Source organism: Lytechinus pictus, chromosome 3, assembly GCF_037042905.1.
Source record: "Lytechinus pictus isolate F3 Inbred chromosome 3, Lp3.0, whole genome shotgun sequence".
Classification (NCBI taxonomy): Eukaryota; Metazoa; Echinodermata; class Echinoidea; order Temnopleuroida; family Toxopneustidae; genus Lytechinus; species Lytechinus pictus.
The window spans coordinates 34,500,667-34,520,377 of NC_087247.1; the positions used below are offsets into that span (position 1 = coordinate 34,500,667).

At 34.3% G+C, this 19,711-nt stretch overlaps 1 protein-coding gene across 1 annotated transcript in view; it reads left to right on the plus strand.

The window, feature by feature from the left end:
• The first annotated feature begins 101 nt into the window (after positions 1 to 101).
• The window catches only part of LOC129256354 (protein zwilch homolog), a 33,080-nt gene continuing 13,470 nt past the window's right edge, over positions 102 to 19,711 (plus strand). Inside the window, exons 1-12 of the mRNA XM_064096886.1 lie at positions 102 to 328; positions 3,934 to 4,087; positions 4,939 to 5,081; positions 5,728 to 5,936; positions 7,005 to 7,081; positions 7,306 to 7,467; positions 8,458 to 8,529; positions 8,717 to 8,836; positions 9,709 to 9,900; positions 10,487 to 10,640; positions 11,396 to 11,567; positions 13,024 to 13,119. Coding sequence (XP_063952956.1) covers positions 282 to 328; positions 3,934 to 4,087; positions 4,939 to 5,081; positions 5,728 to 5,936; positions 7,005 to 7,081; positions 7,306 to 7,467; positions 8,458 to 8,529; positions 8,717 to 8,836; positions 9,709 to 9,900; positions 10,487 to 10,640; positions 11,396 to 11,567; positions 13,024 to 13,119 — 1,598 coding nt within the window. The 5' untranslated portion in view covers positions 102 to 281. The remainder of the gene's footprint in view (positions 329 to 3,933; positions 4,088 to 4,938; positions 5,082 to 5,727; positions 5,937 to 7,004; positions 7,082 to 7,305; positions 7,468 to 8,457; positions 8,530 to 8,716; positions 8,837 to 9,708; positions 9,901 to 10,486; positions 10,641 to 11,395; positions 11,568 to 13,023; positions 13,120 to 19,711) is intronic.

The window sequence follows — 19,711 nt, forward strand, 5'->3', positions numbered from 1 at the left end:
TTAATCTTTACCAATATTTTTTATTATTTTTTCTGCTATTTTTACAATAAACTTTCTATCAGGATAAACTTCCCCTTTAACTATTATCTCCCTGTTAATAATACATTGAGGGAGAAAAAAAACGCCCTCTAGCTCTACGTTCGTTGGATTTAATTTGCGCGAAGATTGAATTCGCGACGAGATCATACCAGTACCAAGGAGATACTGCCCTCCATTAAAAAAGACGACAGAATTAATCATTTTTCCTACAATACAGTGCAGCTCAAGACAGGCAAATAATTATGGATTCCGTACAAGATTTGGAGTTACTGAATGAGAACATGAAGAGGTGAATATTGATTGATTGTTGGGGTGAAGAAAAGCAGATCACTCACTGCACTCGTCTCGAGTGGAACATGGAGCGCTAGCGGTGTACAGCTGGCCTTACCGGAGGCGCGGCTGGGGCGGTGAGGGGCCAGGGGAAGACAGCCAGTCTTTGGGACTCCAGCTGGGCCTGGGGCCATGGCATGGGCTCCAACTCTGACTGTATATCAATATGGCGTTGACCGTTGTTTTGGTTGGTTAGTAATAATAATGATAGATAGGGCCTGGTATGAAGGGAGGCCACATGCACCCATGGGTGCATCTCTGCCGCCGTGTAGTTACAGGAAAATTGAAGGCACGGCGCATTTCAACAATACTTATTAGGGCCTAGTATTTTCTCGATTTGTGAAAATGAAAAACGGCAAGAGTTGCCTGAGACTTTAATAGTGAGATTCGACCCCCCCCCCACTAAAGAAAAAAAAAATGAATATGGAGGAGGTTCAAAACTCAAACTTAAAGGGTAACGGGCCCAGAATTCGACATGGCAAACCTATGGCAGTGAGTGCAAACTTCGCATGTGTCCATACTTTGGATCTGGATCTGGATGTGTACACTGCTGGACCAATTGGTATGAATGCAGCGGGTGAGAGAAGGCACGGTGATATTTAGTCGTATCGTAGGTAGCTCTTTTCGATCTTTGACTTGAACACCTCTAGTGATGTGCTGTTCACTGTGTCAGGTGGGAGATGGTTCCAAGCCAGAGGGGTACTCACAAAAAAAGATTGTTTTAATTGTTCAGTGTTTGTTGATTGAATAGTGTAACCTTTATTGTGGTTCACTACTTGTCTTTCTAAGATATTCTGTGCTTGAAAGTCATTAAATTGTTTTGTTTTGACTTTCCGTTTTGGCCTTGTTTTAGTCAAGAAATTCTCAATAGGAAGGGCTGGGACCAACCCCTCGACCACCTTGAAGAAGGAAGATAACTTCAGGACTTGTCGTCTTGAGGATAGTGTTGGCAGATTTAGCTTTTCTCTCATGCTGGTGATGCTGCCTGGGTTGCGAGATGTGTAGTCACCTGTGATGAACCTCACAGCTCTGCGCGGAACCCTTTCAAGGCTTTGGATATCTTTCTGCAGGATCCCACACACAGGCTCTGTACTCGAGAATGGACCGTACAAGGGAGATGGAGGCTGTACGTTTACACTGCTCAGGGCAAAACTGGAGATTTCGGCGAAGAAGTCCCAGGATGGAATTTGCTTTTTTCGTTGTCATGCTGATGTGAGGGGTCCATTTAAGGTCATCAGACAGCATGACTCGAGGTACTTCTCTTGGGAAATGTGTTTGAGAATATGACCATTGATGTTATAGAAGTAGGATGACTTCTGATCAGTACTCAGTACTTGGCATTTCGTGGCATTGAATCTCATTCCCCATGTAATCGCCCATTGCTGCAGCTTGGACAGATCGTTTTGAAGACTGACATGATCCCGCTGCGACTTGATCGTTCTATATAAGAGACAGTCATCAGCGAAAAGGCGGACAGTAGACTTGACATTGTCTGCGGACGGTCATTATCTAAAAAACTAGCCAATATTCTTAAAATTTGACATCAACGTAAAAAGCGACCTCAAATTACCCTTTGGGGTAAGTTTCTTTAGGATGAGTTCAGTATTCATGAAAATATTGACAAAAGATCTGGAAATTTGTCACCGTTAGCACCTGTTCCGAAGAAATCTGAAATCCTCAACAAGCACCAGGATATCATTTTGCAAGCAGATATCATAAACAAATGTGAGTTCAATGTGGTACTGACTGATTCTATATCATTTTGTCATCAATCTGATATAAAAATTTAATCTTTTGAGCTTGAGTTTTTGTTTAAATCTCCACAAAAACTTTGGTCCTTGAAGTTAGTTCACACCTTTCAGAACGGTTTTTCCAGCACAGCGCACATTCGTCGATTGGAATAGAATTTTGGGATTGCGATACCGTAGAAACCCCTTGACCTACTTGACATTTTCCTGAATGATTTTATAGTTTACGATCTTGCCGTCAATGTGGTAACTATTTCTTGAATTGGTTTAAAAAAAAAAATATTTTGTAAACAAATTTAAGCCTGATGAATATTTTTGAAAAGTCCTCGAAGTTTGGACACCCCAACATACATGTATTTCACAAGCCAGCACAATCAGTCAACACACACAAATCACTGTATCATGGCACTCACTGTGCGAGGTTAGTATCACTCATTCAATGAACAAGGTTATGATATAAGTATTAGTATTAGAAATAGTATACTAGTACTATGGTAACGTCCCCCAAGACAGTCTGCACAGTCCTCCTTGTCTGTGCACACGCGTATCTGCGCAATTCTAGTAAAGGAAGATACACAACGACCACAAACTTTACACATATAATAAAGAGAAGGTATTCATTAAGAAATCTGACTCAAAACAGTGGAAAAATAATAAAGTTTGGGCATTTATCTGACAACCTATTCAATACAGCTTTTCTCATCAAATCCCCAAATCGTGTTTTTAGTGAATGGGTGCGCAGACATGATGGGGCTCCAATTCTTTGTTGAATCTGAAAATGACTTGCCAGGGTTTTTTCCCTAGAAAATCATACAGGCCTATTTCAAATTTTTATGAAATTTTTGGCACACTTACTCAAAAGAATTCAAGAAACATTCAACTGATATTTTTTGTGAAATAAAAAGAAATTCATGTTTAATGTTAACTTAAATAATAAATTATGTTTTATTTTACCTTCAGTATATCAACAGACAAATTATTTCTCACCTGCTCCCAAAAGATTTTTTTTTAGCAATCATGAATCATTAAAAATGGAAATTAAAGCATTTTATATTTGGGGCAGCTGGTTATATATAACATCACATCGAAAAGTTAAAATTCTAATAACATATAATCTTTGATGGATTTGCCTCAACCTTCACCAATATTTCTTTATTATTCATCAAACTTTTCTTCAAGATGAACTTTTCCTTTAATGACTGTTCGCAAATTTTGGACACACTGCCATATTGTAGGGCAGTGGAACGTATTGCTTAACACTTTGTTAATTTTTGTTAATACAAGGCTGTTCGGTATAAATACAATCACTCATTACATGTAGTCCTGTAGTGCTACTAGTACTAACGTTAGTAGATATAGATTACTAGTTACAGTATGCATGCAGATAATTAAAACCCAATAGGCTTCAGCTTTTTTTTAAGTTTACATCATGAGGAAAGCATTCCATATTTAGAAAGGTTTAATTTAAGATCTACACTTAAAACTAAAAAGAAATATAGATAGACAGTAGTTAAAATCTAAATCTAGATCTAAATCTCATATAGATCTACATGTAAGTTAGGTCTTTTATTTAGACTCCAGACCTAAATAAAATAGTTATCAAGAAGTTTGAATGTGGGCATCAATGGAAAGACAAGACAAAATACAACCATATTACAAAAATTGTCAAGTAGACCATACTGGAGCTGAGGGATTCTTGCAGCTTTTCTATCATAAAGAAAAACAATGGTCTTCTGTAAAGCATTGTATCATGGTTATTTTTCTTTTTTTATGTCATTTATTTTCATTTTCTTTTTTTTCTCTCACTTTTTCACAGACTCGCTCTTAATGAAGACTGTGAGATGAAAGGATATGGAAGTGAGATGTGGCTAATTAAAGCAGTGACTGTTGGGGAAACATTATTGAAAGACCTCTTTTGTTCTAGTAAACATAACAAGAGGATCGCCATGTTACAGAAACAGGAGAGACAAGTAAGAATTTGGATGTTCACCTCTCTTTTTTTTAAATGTAGAATAAGATTACCTTCGAAAAAGCAGCTAGTACACCTCAGAACAGATTATTTTTATACACAGTAATGCATAAATTTCTGAGTGTTATCATTACTCATGGTTTTATTGTGGCAGCATCTTGTTTTAAATATCTCTTGTGAATTCGGACCTACACTATAACATTATCTATATATCGTAATAGAAAGGCACTTTGCAGTTGGAGAGTAAATTCTAAGAAAGATTTTGATGTAATTATTACTATTAGGCAATATCAGAACAAGATACATGTATCACTTTCACTGTAACCAAACTCATGAATGCAGGCTTTTGGTCTGATGTGCCATCTTGCCCAATAATGCAAAATAAACAGTCTTTAATAGTCCACCTTGATCTCTAGAATTGCATTCTATTTCCCTTATTATTGCTGAAATTCAAAATTATAGTCTTCATGAATGGATAAAAACTTGAGTTATGAATGATAATCCTGACCTGGTTCACAAATTCATAGTTTTTATTTTCTATGTAAAGATTCCAGTCAAATGTCAGGATAGTTTTTTTTTTGTATTTTGAAGGACTGATGTTGCAGAGCAGTGTAGTTTGCTAAGTGTAACTGTGCATTCAACTTATTAGGATATGTGAGTTTCTTGTGTAAGTGTTTGTAACATCACTTAATTTTCTTCGAACCTTGCAAGGACTATATTAACTGTAGTTATAACCTAATTGACAAGTTAACTTGCTTACTGTCCCATTACAATTATTAAGGAAGACGCAAACACTAAACAGTGAATATCTTGTTTCAATCAATTTTCTTATTTCTCTATTTTCTTTAACAGAATGATACCTCACAGCACAATGGTGACACATCTTATGAGTCTGAATTGGACGAATCTAAGAAAGAAATGAAAGATCCCAGTTCATGTAGTTTCCTGATAGGAGATGACAAAGACAAACATCTCTTGTCAGTGGAAGATGCCAGGTAAGCTGCTTGGTGTTCGGTATATGGGTTTGTTTTCACAAAGCTAGATCACAGGCCTATAAAGGACTTCCGACAGTTTTGAGAAATAACCCCAAATGTTTGTTTGCACTGGAACTGTAACAAAAAAGGGCTACAATTATGTTTAAAACTGATTGTAACTTGTCATTCATGGTTTTTCATGGACTTTTAGTTTTCCATTTTTGTGTATTAAAGCCTATTTGTACCTGTTACTTCTATGTTACTATATCCAAGGATTAAACATAAAGAGAGGTAGGTTTAATATTCTTAATTAATTGTATCTTTTATGTTTCAGGGTATACATGTAGAGAACCAATTACATGAATAATTGCAATCAAACTTAAAGCATTTTGGAGAGTTGATACAAATTGTTATAAGTTGTGTAAAATGCATTTGCTTTTAAACATAGTACATTTTTGTGATGGGCTTAATGCAGTCAAGAAAATCACAAGACGTTTATTCTCATTGGATATGGCTATTGTGTCTTTGAGATATATTTGCATGTGTGTACTATTATTTCTTTACCTTGTAATATATTATTTTACCATTACCAGGGGGTATTCTGATTTTAGTTGTTTGTTTGTTCAATGAGAAGTAAACATTTGATTTTTATTTCATTTTCAAACAGGAACATCCTGACAATGTACATGATGCTACACAGTCCCTTGGTACAGGCAAACAACCAAGTTGAAAGAGAGTCTCTTCTACCATTATGGATCCTGTGTGATGGGAAGGATCCAGAAAGAACCAGTTTGATCGGGTGTGAATTGGCTCACACCGGTTCAAGTCAAGAGTTGGACAACAATCCATTCATCATTACCACTGTCTTATCAGAAGGTAATTTGAAATGTTATTTAATACTAAGTAAACTATATAATTATAAGTACCTTATATTTTGAGGTAACTTCCAGCTTGTAGATTGATTGCAATGTTGACCTGTATATTGTATCCTCCCAAACTATTTTTTTTTTGGGGGGTGGGGGTGGGGCTGCAGGATATATGACAATAAATATTGAAATATTGTTTGAAACTTGATAGATGATATTGGGTCTGCAATATGTCACTTCTCTCAATTTTGCAAACAATGGAGGTCTCTATATTGTGTTTCAGACAAGAACAACCCCTTGAAATGCTATAAATTATTCCTCAGTAAGGTCATAAAATTTAGATATTTTTCTTTGTTACCCTAAGTTAACTTATCGGAATCCAAGAGAAAGGGTCATAAAAGATTCAAACGTTCAAAATCATTTATCATGATATTACATCGAGTGATAATTGAACACCCAAATACCTACATGTAGACATACGCAATATCATGCAGCTATACCAGAACCAGACTATCTCCTTTTCCCAATGTTTCTCTGCCAGTTTTGATCTATTTGAATTTTAACTTTCCCTGGGGTTAAGTGTCATTTGATTTACCGGTACTCTCCTTCCTTATTCCAAGAGATTCTAATGTCTTATGATATGGATTTTTTTTTTTACTTTTCAATGCTATAACATTCCTAGCAGTATCACAATTATTATGATTAGGAAGCAGACTTATTAACCACAAGCATGGTACATTAGCAATCGTACTATAGACATTTGAATCTTTGAAATGTTGTTTTATACAGTTTACTTGGGACTGCAAATTAAGGTCACATAAAAACAGGGTAGTACAACAGGTTTCTATTATGTAATCATTTGATTTTTTTCCTGAACAGGACCTGTTGCATAAAAGTTACCATTATAGTAACTTTACCATCCAATGGTAACTACCATGGTAACAATGCTCATCAGCCAATCAAAATCAAGGATTACATGGAAGATATCATTGAATGCCAAAGTTACCATAATAGTAACTTTTATTTCTAGAAAGACAGATGAAAAAAAGTTTGTTTTTTTCATTTGTATACTGAACAGATCCCATTTCTAGCAAGTCAGATGTTCCAACTTTACATCAGGTTCTTTTAGAGGCTCATGAAGACTCGGCATCAAAGGTTTGCATGAATATATCCACTTTATTAATAATGTTTGATTTAAAGACTCCAATAATGTATAATCCCCCTGTTTGTATTTTTGTTCAGAAACTCAGATAAATGACAATTTATTTCCATAATGTCTTCTGATTATTTGTTATTCTATTTCATTTGATGGCTTCATCATTAAGGTAGCAAACAATTAATTTTTGAACATCATGTGTTTTTATCATTTACCACATCAGTTTATATCAAGTCAAGGGTTTGCTCGGTATGAAGTGGTTAGCCAGCTAACAGCGGATACAACTTTAGCCGAGATTAGCGAGTCTTCCTTCACAGCAGTAGAATGTACATGGAACCAAGTCAAGAAGATACTGGAGAGACCACGTGATGCTTCCTGTAAAGTGGTGAATATATTACAAATTTGTTAATAGCTGAGGGCTGAGTAGTGACAGACCTTTTTCTCTCAGGATTCTGATGAATGCTGGTCTGAAACCGGCTATGACATTCAGGAATAGGAAAAATATCATTGGGATCTGGTTGCATTGGATAGATTCTGCCTTACTGGAATCCATTATGTCATTGAACATGCTCAAACCCAAAATAAATCACCAGGCAAGGTTCGCTATAAGAAGCCAACTTCGTCTTCAAAAATTGAAATTTTGAAATTAAGTTTTTTTCTTAAATAGTAAATCTTCCTCTTCCTACTGTCAAAGCTGTAAAGTCTTGTTAACAAGACTGTTGAGTTTTATCATATCTTGCACAGAATGCACATCCAGTCTTTAATTGAACTTAAACCCCATTCCCCCTTGATCTTGGAATCTCTCCCTGAAATTTCTCTATATTGAATTATATTTTTAGTTACCTTTTGATCAATTTTGACAAGTTATGCATGAGTTAACAGCTTTGGATCTGCCTTTTTAAACTGTTGTACACATTGAATAATTTATTTTAGACAACTTCTGGATTTTGAGCACGTTGATCACTTATTCTATCATGTGATATATCTTGTCCAAATTCTAACTATTCTGAAAAAACAGGGAAGCCACTACTAAGAAAGGGTCTAATAGTCTAGACCATCCCAAGGGATACTGTATTGTTTCAGCAATATTTTATTCTCCTTAACTTTTTTACTATTTTGAGATTAATGTTTTGTTGTCCCAGCATTGATATGTTATCAAACCTCATATGAGACAGAATACTTTAGTCATTATTGTGTCGTAAGTTTGAAAAACTGATTAATTTGGACTTTTTGAAGATTTTGAACAAATCTGTCCTATTGGCAGATACAAACCAGATGGTGCTATTGTGAGTAACAATACTTCTACTTTATGATTTACAAATAGATATATCCAATCCCATAACTCTATCTATCTCTCTTTCATCATTTTTTCCAGCTGATATGCGCTGTGCCTGGTGACATGAGATTCACGCCCTTGGAAGTCTACAAAGAATTATGCTTATTAAAGGTATGTCTTGTCTGCTCTATTTAATACACCCTTTTAAAACATCTCGCTTAAAGGCCTCTCCTTTCTGTTTCCTTGACATTCCTTTGTTCAGGGAGGCGCAGCACTATTTACGTGATAGCATTTTGACCAGTTACTATCTATTACTCATATGATGTTTGCACCAACATCATTTTTATTTATTTTTCAGATGTTTGCTGATAGCATAGAAACAGGAGAAGTAAACTGGATGACACGAGAGAAGACAAGCTCCATTCAAGATCTAATAACTAACTTCCTGGATGAGATCAAAGATGGACCCATTTATAAAGTAAGGTTCATTCCTAGTATGATTTGATGAATCATTAGTGTACAAAACTCATGCAGCTGCTAGCAGGTGCCATCGCATTTAATGCTTATTTCTCATTTGTCTACACATTGCATAGTTCATGATCTAGTCTTATCAATGTGATATTTACATTCATATTTTCTCAGATATTTATTTTATGAAATATAAATTCTATATAATATTTATCCATGTTATGAATAGATATTTATTTCTATCAATATGTGAATCCTGGCAAGTACATGTAGCTACTGGGCAATTTCATTGAAGATTTTTTTTTTAATGTTTGACCCCTGCCCCTACATTCCTCAAATTCTTCTTCACTTCATGAGCTACCTTAGCCATGATAATTTTAAAGCACAACACTTGTTCAATACGAACCGCAGAGATTAATCATCATGAATTATTATTTCAGGAAGGCACCGGACATATTGGGCTTGTTAGTACATACTTCTGGTAATTGCCCTATATCTTAGACCTAATGATCACTCTTCCATCAAATTTATGTTAAATTAAGCTCTTGTCAATCTTATGTTGATAAAGCTTGCCTAAGTTTGTGCAAAAATTGAATAATGTGAATTATATCAAGCTGATACTCTTCTGATATTGTCCTAATATCCAAAGCTACCCTATTAAAGTCTATTTACCATTATGTCATTTTTAATTGATTGTCACTTGCCCTTACATATAATAAGTTAAGTATCCTGTAAATTCTTAGATCAAATCTTTCAGACCACATGTTTTAAGATGATATCTATTGTTCCATCTGTCAATGAATTCAATTTGAAAGTGAATATTCTTGAGATTTGCCGGAACGTAACCTTTGTTATTTTTTTCTTAATATTCTGACTATTCAGAGGAAGACTGGCGATGATGCTGATGATTACGACGCTCAGCTCTGTTGGAAGGCAGCATTTGATAGAAGTGATTTAGATTTCACTGAACGGCTTTGGAATATCCTCAGGAATAATGCTACATGCTATGATGACATCACTACTGCCTTCAACATGGTGATCAGTGAATTAAACAGAGGAGAGATACAGCCAATGGTGAGCATTAAATAGATAATTGTTTTGAGAACCATTTGAATATTATTTTTGTGAAAGTGAAATATCCTTTATAATATTCAAATAACAAGAATAGCATATTATTTTTGATGGAGCAGATGTTTTTCTTTCTATTTGGAGGGTAGCTGATTGTTCTTTAAATATTTTTGCATTGTTTGCTTTACTTTATTTTTTTCAATATACGTGTATGCAAGGGTCTTTTTCTTTTGCTCAAAAGTGTGAGTAAAAATAATCCTGATAGCAAGCAGTGTTTACAAAGTAACTTACAAATATCTTTATCAAATGCCATCCAGGTTTGTATTGGTAATGAAATCACAATAGCCAAGGATACCAGAGGCCTGTTGAATTCAAACATAACAAAAAGAAATATCAAGTGCAAGTCTAAATAGCATCCTGTGATTAGATAATAATCAAGTTCCTTTACTTTTTTTAAATAATTTGTAACTTCTTTGAAATGAGCCTCAAGACGATGTTCAAGGATTTTGTTAAACAAGTACACACATAACGATCATATTTGACCACTATTGCATTTAATAAATATCAAACTATTTCTTCTTCATCATGTCAGGTCCACAGCAGTAATGAAACGTCATTGGCAAAGGAGATTAGGACATTATACAAAGACCCATCGCATATATTCAGTCAAGACTATTCTCCCATGACACACCTTGTTGAGATAGCCATTGATAAACTTCAGAGAGACTATACAAACTTCTTCCTCGGTAGGTCTATGTTGATGTATTTTCATCCTTGTAGTGTTCTACAGCGTCAAATGTTGGCTTTATTACAGTGTTGATAATCTATAATTCATAAATGAAAATCACTTGTGAAATATGATTAATGTTATTCAGTTTTCATGTGTATCATGTAGATTGATGTAGATTTGCATGTGTTTTCAAAGATTTTAACAAGCAAATGAGCTGAATCAAATTGAAAATAGAATGATAGTAGAAATTTTATTTAATTTGGTAATAAATAAGAAAGACCAAGAAACACAATATAATTTTGGATAGAATATAATATTAGAGACAGAATATTAAGGATCCTTAGTGTTAAGTGCAGAAGATATAATTTTCATGTTATTAGTGTGATAATGATTATTACAAATAAGAATTTAATGACATCTTTGTATCATTAAATTCAAGCTGATGAGATGACTTAACTTTTAAGAAGTTACTATTCAGTAATTTAAATTGATTAAGTGCAGAAGATAGGTATAATTTTCATGTTATTAGTGTGATAATGATTATTACAAATTAGAATTTAATGACATCTTTGTATCAACAAATTCAAGCTGATGAGATGACTTAACTTTTAAGAAGTTACTAATCAGTCATTTAAATTTATTACAGATCATATTTTGGGCAATGGATGAGTATATTAAGAAAAAAAAACAGTACTGATTTGATGGTGATACTGAATACGTCAGCTATAGCAGGATACTGGAATGATTTTTGTTCGTTTTTCTCACCCTCAGCTCAGAAGCTGACAACCCTGTATTCTTTAGAATGGTTTGTTCCATCTGTTGACCTCTTGATACCTAGTGAACTGATCAAGAGGTTAAGAAGTCTGCATTGTATTCTGGAGGTCTCCATGCTAGCATCTCAAACGTTGGGTCTTCCTACTAACAACATCCTCACACTTATCAGGTAATCAAATTATAGCCGAGTCTGCCTCATAATGTACCGACTGCTGCTATGTGATTTTGGAATTAAGTCTCTATGGATCTACTGTTGCTACAAGGACCTTAAATAATGTTTGCTGTTGCTTTGAATAGTCCTACAGAAAATAGATCAATATTATGGTATCATAAGTCCTCTTTTTTTTTTTAAATGTGTAAGTGCTGTGCCCCGATTGTTGTTTCATCTGCAATATGAAACAGTTTTGTCTTTTATTCCTGGTATAGGGGCAGTCTTGCTCAAATTCATGTCATTACTATTTTTACACACCACCCCAAAATGATTACAGTAGACGGTAGTTGTGAGATAAACTTGTTTTAAAAGGTATTTTAGAGGGTTAAAGTGTGTGATCGATTTAACTTTCAATACAGTGATAGGACAATATCAAAAGATTCAAGTGCGACCATTAAAGACTGACATTTTTACAAGATTTGACAGTCTCGTTTAAAAATTGAAAAAAAATAAAACATTTTTTTTCTTTGAAATTTGACCTCATGGGACAATTTGTGAAGACAACAATGAAATGCAGTGCATTCATATTATTGTTTAGAATCTGAATTAGGCAGGTTGATTAGTCATATTATGTAAATGCTATTGTATTTCATTCCCAATATCGCATCATGGCATATCACACATACTGATGTGGGCTGTAGTCAATAATGACCAAAATAAGTTGATTCTTTCTCAAGTTATGATTTTCCAAAGTGAATCCAATATGTTATTTAAAATATTGACCTTCGATTGGACTGATAATGGCAAAAGATGTTCTTAGAATTCTTTTCCATAAATTTCCGATTAAAGTGATTAGAAGTATTAAATACATTATGTACAGCTATTCACATTTTTTTTTAGAATGTTGTGCAAATATTAAAGATGTGCGCAGATGTATGATCTTCCAAATTCATACTTCTTGTATAGGAGCCATTTATGTATTAAAAGCTTTGTTAATTGTTTTGTTGCCACGAATTTTCTCCAGAAACCAAGAAGAATTCATAATTTTCATCTGATGAAGATATTCCATTTGCTCTTTTATTTGACTTTGAAAAGAGCCAGATTACTGCAGCATCAGCTCAAATCTTAAACTATTCAAATAGCTCCCAATACTTTTAAGAATGCAATATTTTGATCATGTAGTCTTTTTATGATGGTAACATATAACTTGGAACCTCCACTCTCTCAATATACTACAATATTTTGCCAATAAATGAAATTATTGTACATTTCCAAACATTTTTGTTTTTCAATTTAAATGAAATGACCACCATATTTTTAAAATTCACGATTAATTTGTATATGTTTTTTGCAAAAGTAAATGATTTAGATCTCGTTAAAGTACTTCGGTCTATGGCATGACACTCAATGTGTGATTTACCTGTTTAGAGGACAATCACCCTTTAACATACTGCCTTTTTTATTATTTATGTAGAAATGCCCTGGAGTACTACAGGGATAATTCTCCCGATGTTCAGCATACATTTGTACTTCCTGTGGAGCAGACAAGTGTTGTCAACTTGTACCAAACGTAAGTGAAACTCAAATACTAATTATATAATTGATTACTGTAAACGCTGTCATTTTTGCGGGATTAAATTTTTCGTGCTGGGCTTCTCTATAGGTCAAATTATACAGTCTCCTTGCCAAAATGATACACACAATTAAACCGCGGTTCAAAACATGCAATAAATAGATGCTCATAAATTTGCGTTTTTAAACTCGCACCAGCCGATCTTGCTGCGAAATCCGTGAAAATTTATGTACCGCGAATATTTCTGAATTTACAGTGTACAGGATTCAAAGACAAATCAAAGGGCCTGTAGTAAGCCATGGAGGTAAAAATGGAAAGAGTACCATCTCACTCATTTCATTTAAAGCCATGTTCATTTCACTTAAAGCCATGTTTGATGCTGCACAGATTATGTCGGGCTTGTGTTTCATTGGCTTTTTCTTGCACACTGTAAACAAAAGATTCCTTCCTTACTTACTGGCCAGATACAATAGGAAATATGCTTTTGTGATGATAGTTAATTTTCGCTGCCTCTGGTCAATTATTATGAGCAGACACATTGATAACTTTTACAGTGGAAAGCAAAAATAAATGTTGCAATTTTGAATGAAATATTGTTTGAAATTACTCGACTGGGCGCATGTGGGCGCAACTGTGACTCATAACATCACAAGTTGATATATTCCATGAAAATAATTGTAACTTTTTTATAATGAGAAAATGTGTAGAAATTTCTAAAATGTTGATTTAAAGTCGCTTGTATTTCATTATGACATCAACGAGTGTCATTGTGCTCTATGATGTGCATCGCATTGCGTTCATTATTGTACGTGTTGTATATTTCATGCATTTGCACGAGACTGTTGAATACCGTGTATGGTCCCATATTAAACAGCAAGTTCTGTACAGGGCCTATGGCATATTTGTCCAATTTTGGCCCTTTTAGTGATATGCTCAGGTATTGAACAGGCAATTGATGTAAACCAAAATACACATTTTTAATGCATTGATAAAAGAAATAGATAATAATGCATACTATTGCATCACACTCATGTTTATTTGTGATACAATGTTTTTTTGAATTAAACATGATTTGCAGAAATAAGTTTCTTGAGAGCTTTAGATGTTGAAAAAATGGTTATCATAAGAAGAAAGAAATAACTTTTGATTGCCATTTGATTCTGTAGAGAAATACATGCTGCATTGCCTTTCCAAGTATGCACACTCTACAAGCCATCCATCATAATTGTAGAAAAGTGTTTTTTAGATGGATTTAGAGAGCAACATTTGCTTCGGGAGGAATATATTTGCCAGGATGAATGATGAAACATAATATTTTATTGAGGTGTCACTCATCTATACCCAGGGTGGCATATTATATCTTTCTTGAAGTGACAGTATTTAATTAAAAAAAAGAAAATTCAGAAGAGTAGGACAAAATTGTGCTTCAGGGTATGTCTTTGTGGGTGTTAATGTTTATACTGGGAGACACAATTTATGTATCATTGAGACAGAATTCATTGTATGAATTGATAGGGAGTGCCACAAACTGAGAGAATACTGCCCTCTCCATGAGGATCAATCACCATTCAGGTTCCAGAAGGAACGCTGTATGCTACTTGAATCATTTCAAAGTCTTCTCAAACAACACCCTGATAGACATGTACATAACATGTACAGCTGTTACAATATCGTCTACAGTATATAAAACACTATTGAGGAAATTTAAGATATAATAAATTGTTTTTCTACCAATGTTTATTATTCAAGATTGTAGAATGTGTTTGTCTCCCAGTATGCCTTTTTTACTTTTCTTTTTGTGTGATGTTAGTGGAGCACTCAACTTTCTTTTTCTAAAAATTTGAACTTACATGTATATATTACATCGGTAATATTGGGAACATCATCAGTCGGCACTCAATTCAGTATCATGTTTATGCCGATGACATTCAGATGTTCACCACTTTTGATCCTACCAAGCCTGGAGATGCAGCCTGCGCGTATTTTCGGATTTCAAAATGTTTGTCTGACATTCAATCGTGGCTTGTTGATAATAAATTGAAATTAAATTCTTGTAAAACAGAGTTCTTTGTTGCTGCATCTCCTGCACACCTTAATCGGTTCCTTGACCTTTCTTTTTCTTTTAATGACATAGATATTCCATTATCTTCAACCATTAAGGATTTAGGAGTTGTTTTTTATAGTGAAATGAAAATGACCGAACATGTAATATACTTGTGTCGCACTCTCAACTGGCAAATATATAATCTCAATCGCATTAGAAGTTTCCTGGATAAGGACACGTGTCATAATGTTGTTAGGGCTCTTGTGCTCTCCAGATATATGATCTCAATCGCATTAGAAGTTTCCTGGATAAGGACACGTGTCATAATGTTGTTAGGGCTCTTGTGCTCTCCAGGCTCGACTATGGTGGTTGCTTGCTTGGGGGTATTAGTAAACGGGATCTTGGAAGACTTCAACGCCTTCAGAACAAATGGGCACGATTAATCTGTCAAAAACCAAAATGGTGTCATGCTTACCCCTCTTCTAAATGAACTACATTGGCTACCTGTTTCTGATAGAAAACATTATCAAATACTTGTTCAAACCTATAAATCTCTGTCAACCATACTACCTTCTTACATTTCTTCGTTATTTCAGCAACAAAGAACTACATACTCTCTTCGTTCTGCAGCTGCTCCTTCCTATGTCATTCCAAAATCCAGAAAACAGGCCGGTTTCAACTCCTTTCAATCTCTTGCCCCCCGTCTTTGGAACAAACTCCCTCCATCTCTTCGAAACCTCTCTTCTCTTGACCTCTTCAAAAAACATCTCAAAACACACTTATATAACCATAAACCTTAACTTGTCTTATGCAATCAACAGCGCTTTGTATCCTCTGGAAAAAGCGCTATATAAATCCAATTATTATTATTATTACTATTATATTTGTCTGCATGTCAATTTTTAATTATGGTAAATTTAATAAGATACAAAAATATTCTTATATGGCTTATATATGTTGATGCCATCATTTTATGCCTTTGGAGCTAATGTTCACGGAAGTGTCGTGGTTTAGTGGTTTTGACTCACACCTTATAATCAGAGGGTTGTGTGTTCAAATCCCAGTCTGGCCGCAGGACCCTGTGTTAATGAGCAAATAAGCAACACAGCAAATTTTATCAGGTGAAATTGATGATTTTGTAGCATGCATTAGATCAAAAGTTTCCACATATATTACAATTTTTCAAATGAATTCAAACATACAGAATCAAAGAATTATCAAAATAATGAACCTGGTATCAAACGACATGTGAAAAGTGACCAAAACTGACCTGCATTGTACCACAGTCATTCGATTACAAAGAGACACTAAGAGCTTGAAATTTCTAGTTCAATCAACTAACACAATTCATATTTGGCTAGGTTCATATTCAGGTGTAAAACTACCATCTTCCATCTTTTTAAAATCATGATAATTTATCTATTTTTTAATCCTGAATGACACTTCATGAATGCAAATTACAAATCAAATGTCACGGGTGTCACATTGAATGTATGAAAATGAGATCTCTGTAAATGGGGCAAGTACATTGTATTTTTTTAATGAAAATGCAGTCAAGTAGGTATAATGTCGCAAATCTTTAACTGTATTGTGTCATGGGAGTCACAATGAAAAAAAAAAGTTATTTAGATACTAAAGTGAATTTATTTGAATTAAGGTACTGTAGTGAGGTTAGTTTTAGCTTCATTGTTCAGTTTTATATTGTAATGTGCTTATAAAAAATAGTAGGTGTTACATGGATATTGCATTATTATTCCTTTTTCAAGTACTTGTAGTAACTTGCATTGATGAAATTTTGAAAATAAAATTGTAATGCCATTCACAAAGGAATGGCTGAGGATTAGATTTTGTGCACAGAATTTTTGCATCGAGCAGAGTTTACATTTTACATTTAAATCTGAAAGAAAAATTAAGCGTCAAAAAAAAAATTGCACCGATATTTGACATTATCAGTCCAGAAGACTCCAGATTGGAAATAATATATCAGGCTTTTAGCTTTCTTCAATTTAGATATGCATCAAGAGGTAAATTGGTCATGTGAAATATGTTGCTTTTGAGAATTAATCATATCAGATTCAGAGTTTTCACTCTTGCTTCCCCAAACTGTGCCCCTATATGTCGCTTTTACACAGTGATTGAGGGAGAAAATGATGAGGGAAGTAGGCTTCTTTTTTTCTCGTTTATCTTATTCTTCCTCTTCATCCTGTTCATGGACCGCTGATTCCTAGTCTTATTAATTCTACCCACTGAATTTTTTTTTCTTGGGTTCACAATTTCACATCTGAGGCAGCTGGTTTCTGCATGTATTTCTTCTTACTCTCTGTTCACACTATGATCTGAGGGAAGGAGAATTCCTTGAAGAATTATTCCAAGAATCCCTCAAAAATTTTGAAAAAAATGTATAATTTGGGAGAACTCTCTTCACATTTAATGAGAGAACAAATTTGGAGGACAGAGCCAGCTTAGGGGAAAATTGATTAGGCACAAGTATTTTCATCGAATGCAAGCTCATGCAAAATGTGATAGAGGGACATCATGCCTTACATGTATTTGCTGCATGCCTGGGCGTCAGCGCAGAGGATTATCTTCTTGTTTTTAGGGGGATGCAAATGTAGATATTAGATGACCCCCCCAAAAACAAAAGATAATCCTCTGCGCTGATGCCCATGGCTGCATGATCCATGCACATTTTTTCTGCGACTTTGTCTGTGTCAGAAACAGATTATGAAAATGAGACATAAGACCTTAAGAGACTAACTTCTCCCCTCGATCAATAATGTGAATCTGTGGTTATAGCAATTTCGCAGTACCTACCTTAATGTACCCCTACTACTTCTTGCATGAGTGCACTTGTCACACATTCATCTCGTTTCTTCATTACCCTTGATATTATATTTGTGACAACCCTTGTAAAACTTCCTGAACTTGCCTCTCAGTCTGATCATCGTCTCTAGGGGATTGTTGCATGCAAAAGCTTCTTGATACCTGTATTCATAATCTTGCAAAATTAAAATAAAAAAACTGTTATGACAAAACCAGCTGAAAAACTTAGTCTCTGCCATAATCAATCATTTCTCATCTAAAGACAAACTGAGTGTCGGGTATTGATTTAAAAAGATATGCTGAGAATAGAAATAATGATGATGATCCACAGCATTTATATTGCACCATGTTTCTGTTAAAAAACATTCATAGGCGCAGGCTTATCCAATTAGGTTAATTACTACACATTTACTGAAATAAGTGAGTTTTGAGAGACGATTTGAAGAGTTCAATATTGTAAATTTCACTGAATGAAGAAAACAATAATGAAAAGAGAACAAAGAGAGAATTAACATACAATGCAATACAAGTTACATTTATATAGCACATTCCATTGATATTTCTGAGCACTTGTTTTGATATCATCAGGATCTGATACACAAATCTCAGTAATTGATCATAAATTGCATTTCTATGCTTGATTGCATAAAATGATCAAAGCAATCAATGGTATAAATTGGCCCAATGATTGATGGTTAAACTTTGTGTTTAACATGAGCAGGTCACTGACTGTTCAGAATCAATGTCCTGTTTACCTGATGCATGATGTATCAATGTGATTATGTCCACTTGATATCACATTCTAGGAACATTCTCCTTCACTGAATTCCTCATGAATTTCAAACATTTCATCCATTCCATCAGCAGTGTGCAGGAGAAAATGTCACCTTGACTTTCTTTCGTGTCAATCTGTACTTTTGCAGTTTATCCTGAATGGAGCACTCACACATACTGTGCATGTAACTAGGATATATACAGAGAGTAATAGGGAGATCAGTCTATAGACATTAGGAAACCTTTTTCCCTTCTGATGGGGTGTTGCGAGAGACTTACAATCAATTGCAAGTTAAATTTGCATCCCAAAATCAAACGCATGTCTTGCAATTAAAGGACAAGTCCACCCCAACAAAAAGTTCATTTGAAATAAAAGAGAAAAATCCAACAAGCCTAACACTGACAATCTCCTCAAAAAAATCGGATGTAACATAAGAGATTCGCATAATTTCACAAAACAGTTATATTCACATCCTGGTCGGTATGCAAATGAGGGCACTGATGACGTCACCCACTCACTATTTCTTTTGTATTTCATTCTATGAAATATGAATTATTTTAATTTTTTTCCTCATTGTCATGTGAAAAAAAGATTTATTCCTCCCTGAACATAAGGATTACCATTGTTTTGATATTATGTGGTTCAGTCAAATTGGTCATTATTGTCAAATCTGTAAAATATGAAATATTGTTAAATTCAAACAATAAAAATCAAAAGAAATAGTGAGAGACATCATGGACTATTTCATTTGCATATCATTGAGTTGTGCATATAACTGTTTTGTGAAAAATTAAGCAAAACTTACAAATTTCCTAACTTTAAAATAATTTTGAATCCGATTTCAATGAAATTTTTAGTGGTATGCTTGTTTGAATTTTCTCTATTTATTAAGATATACATTTTTTCTGGGGTGGACTTGACCTTCAATCAAAAATCTGTAGTTGATA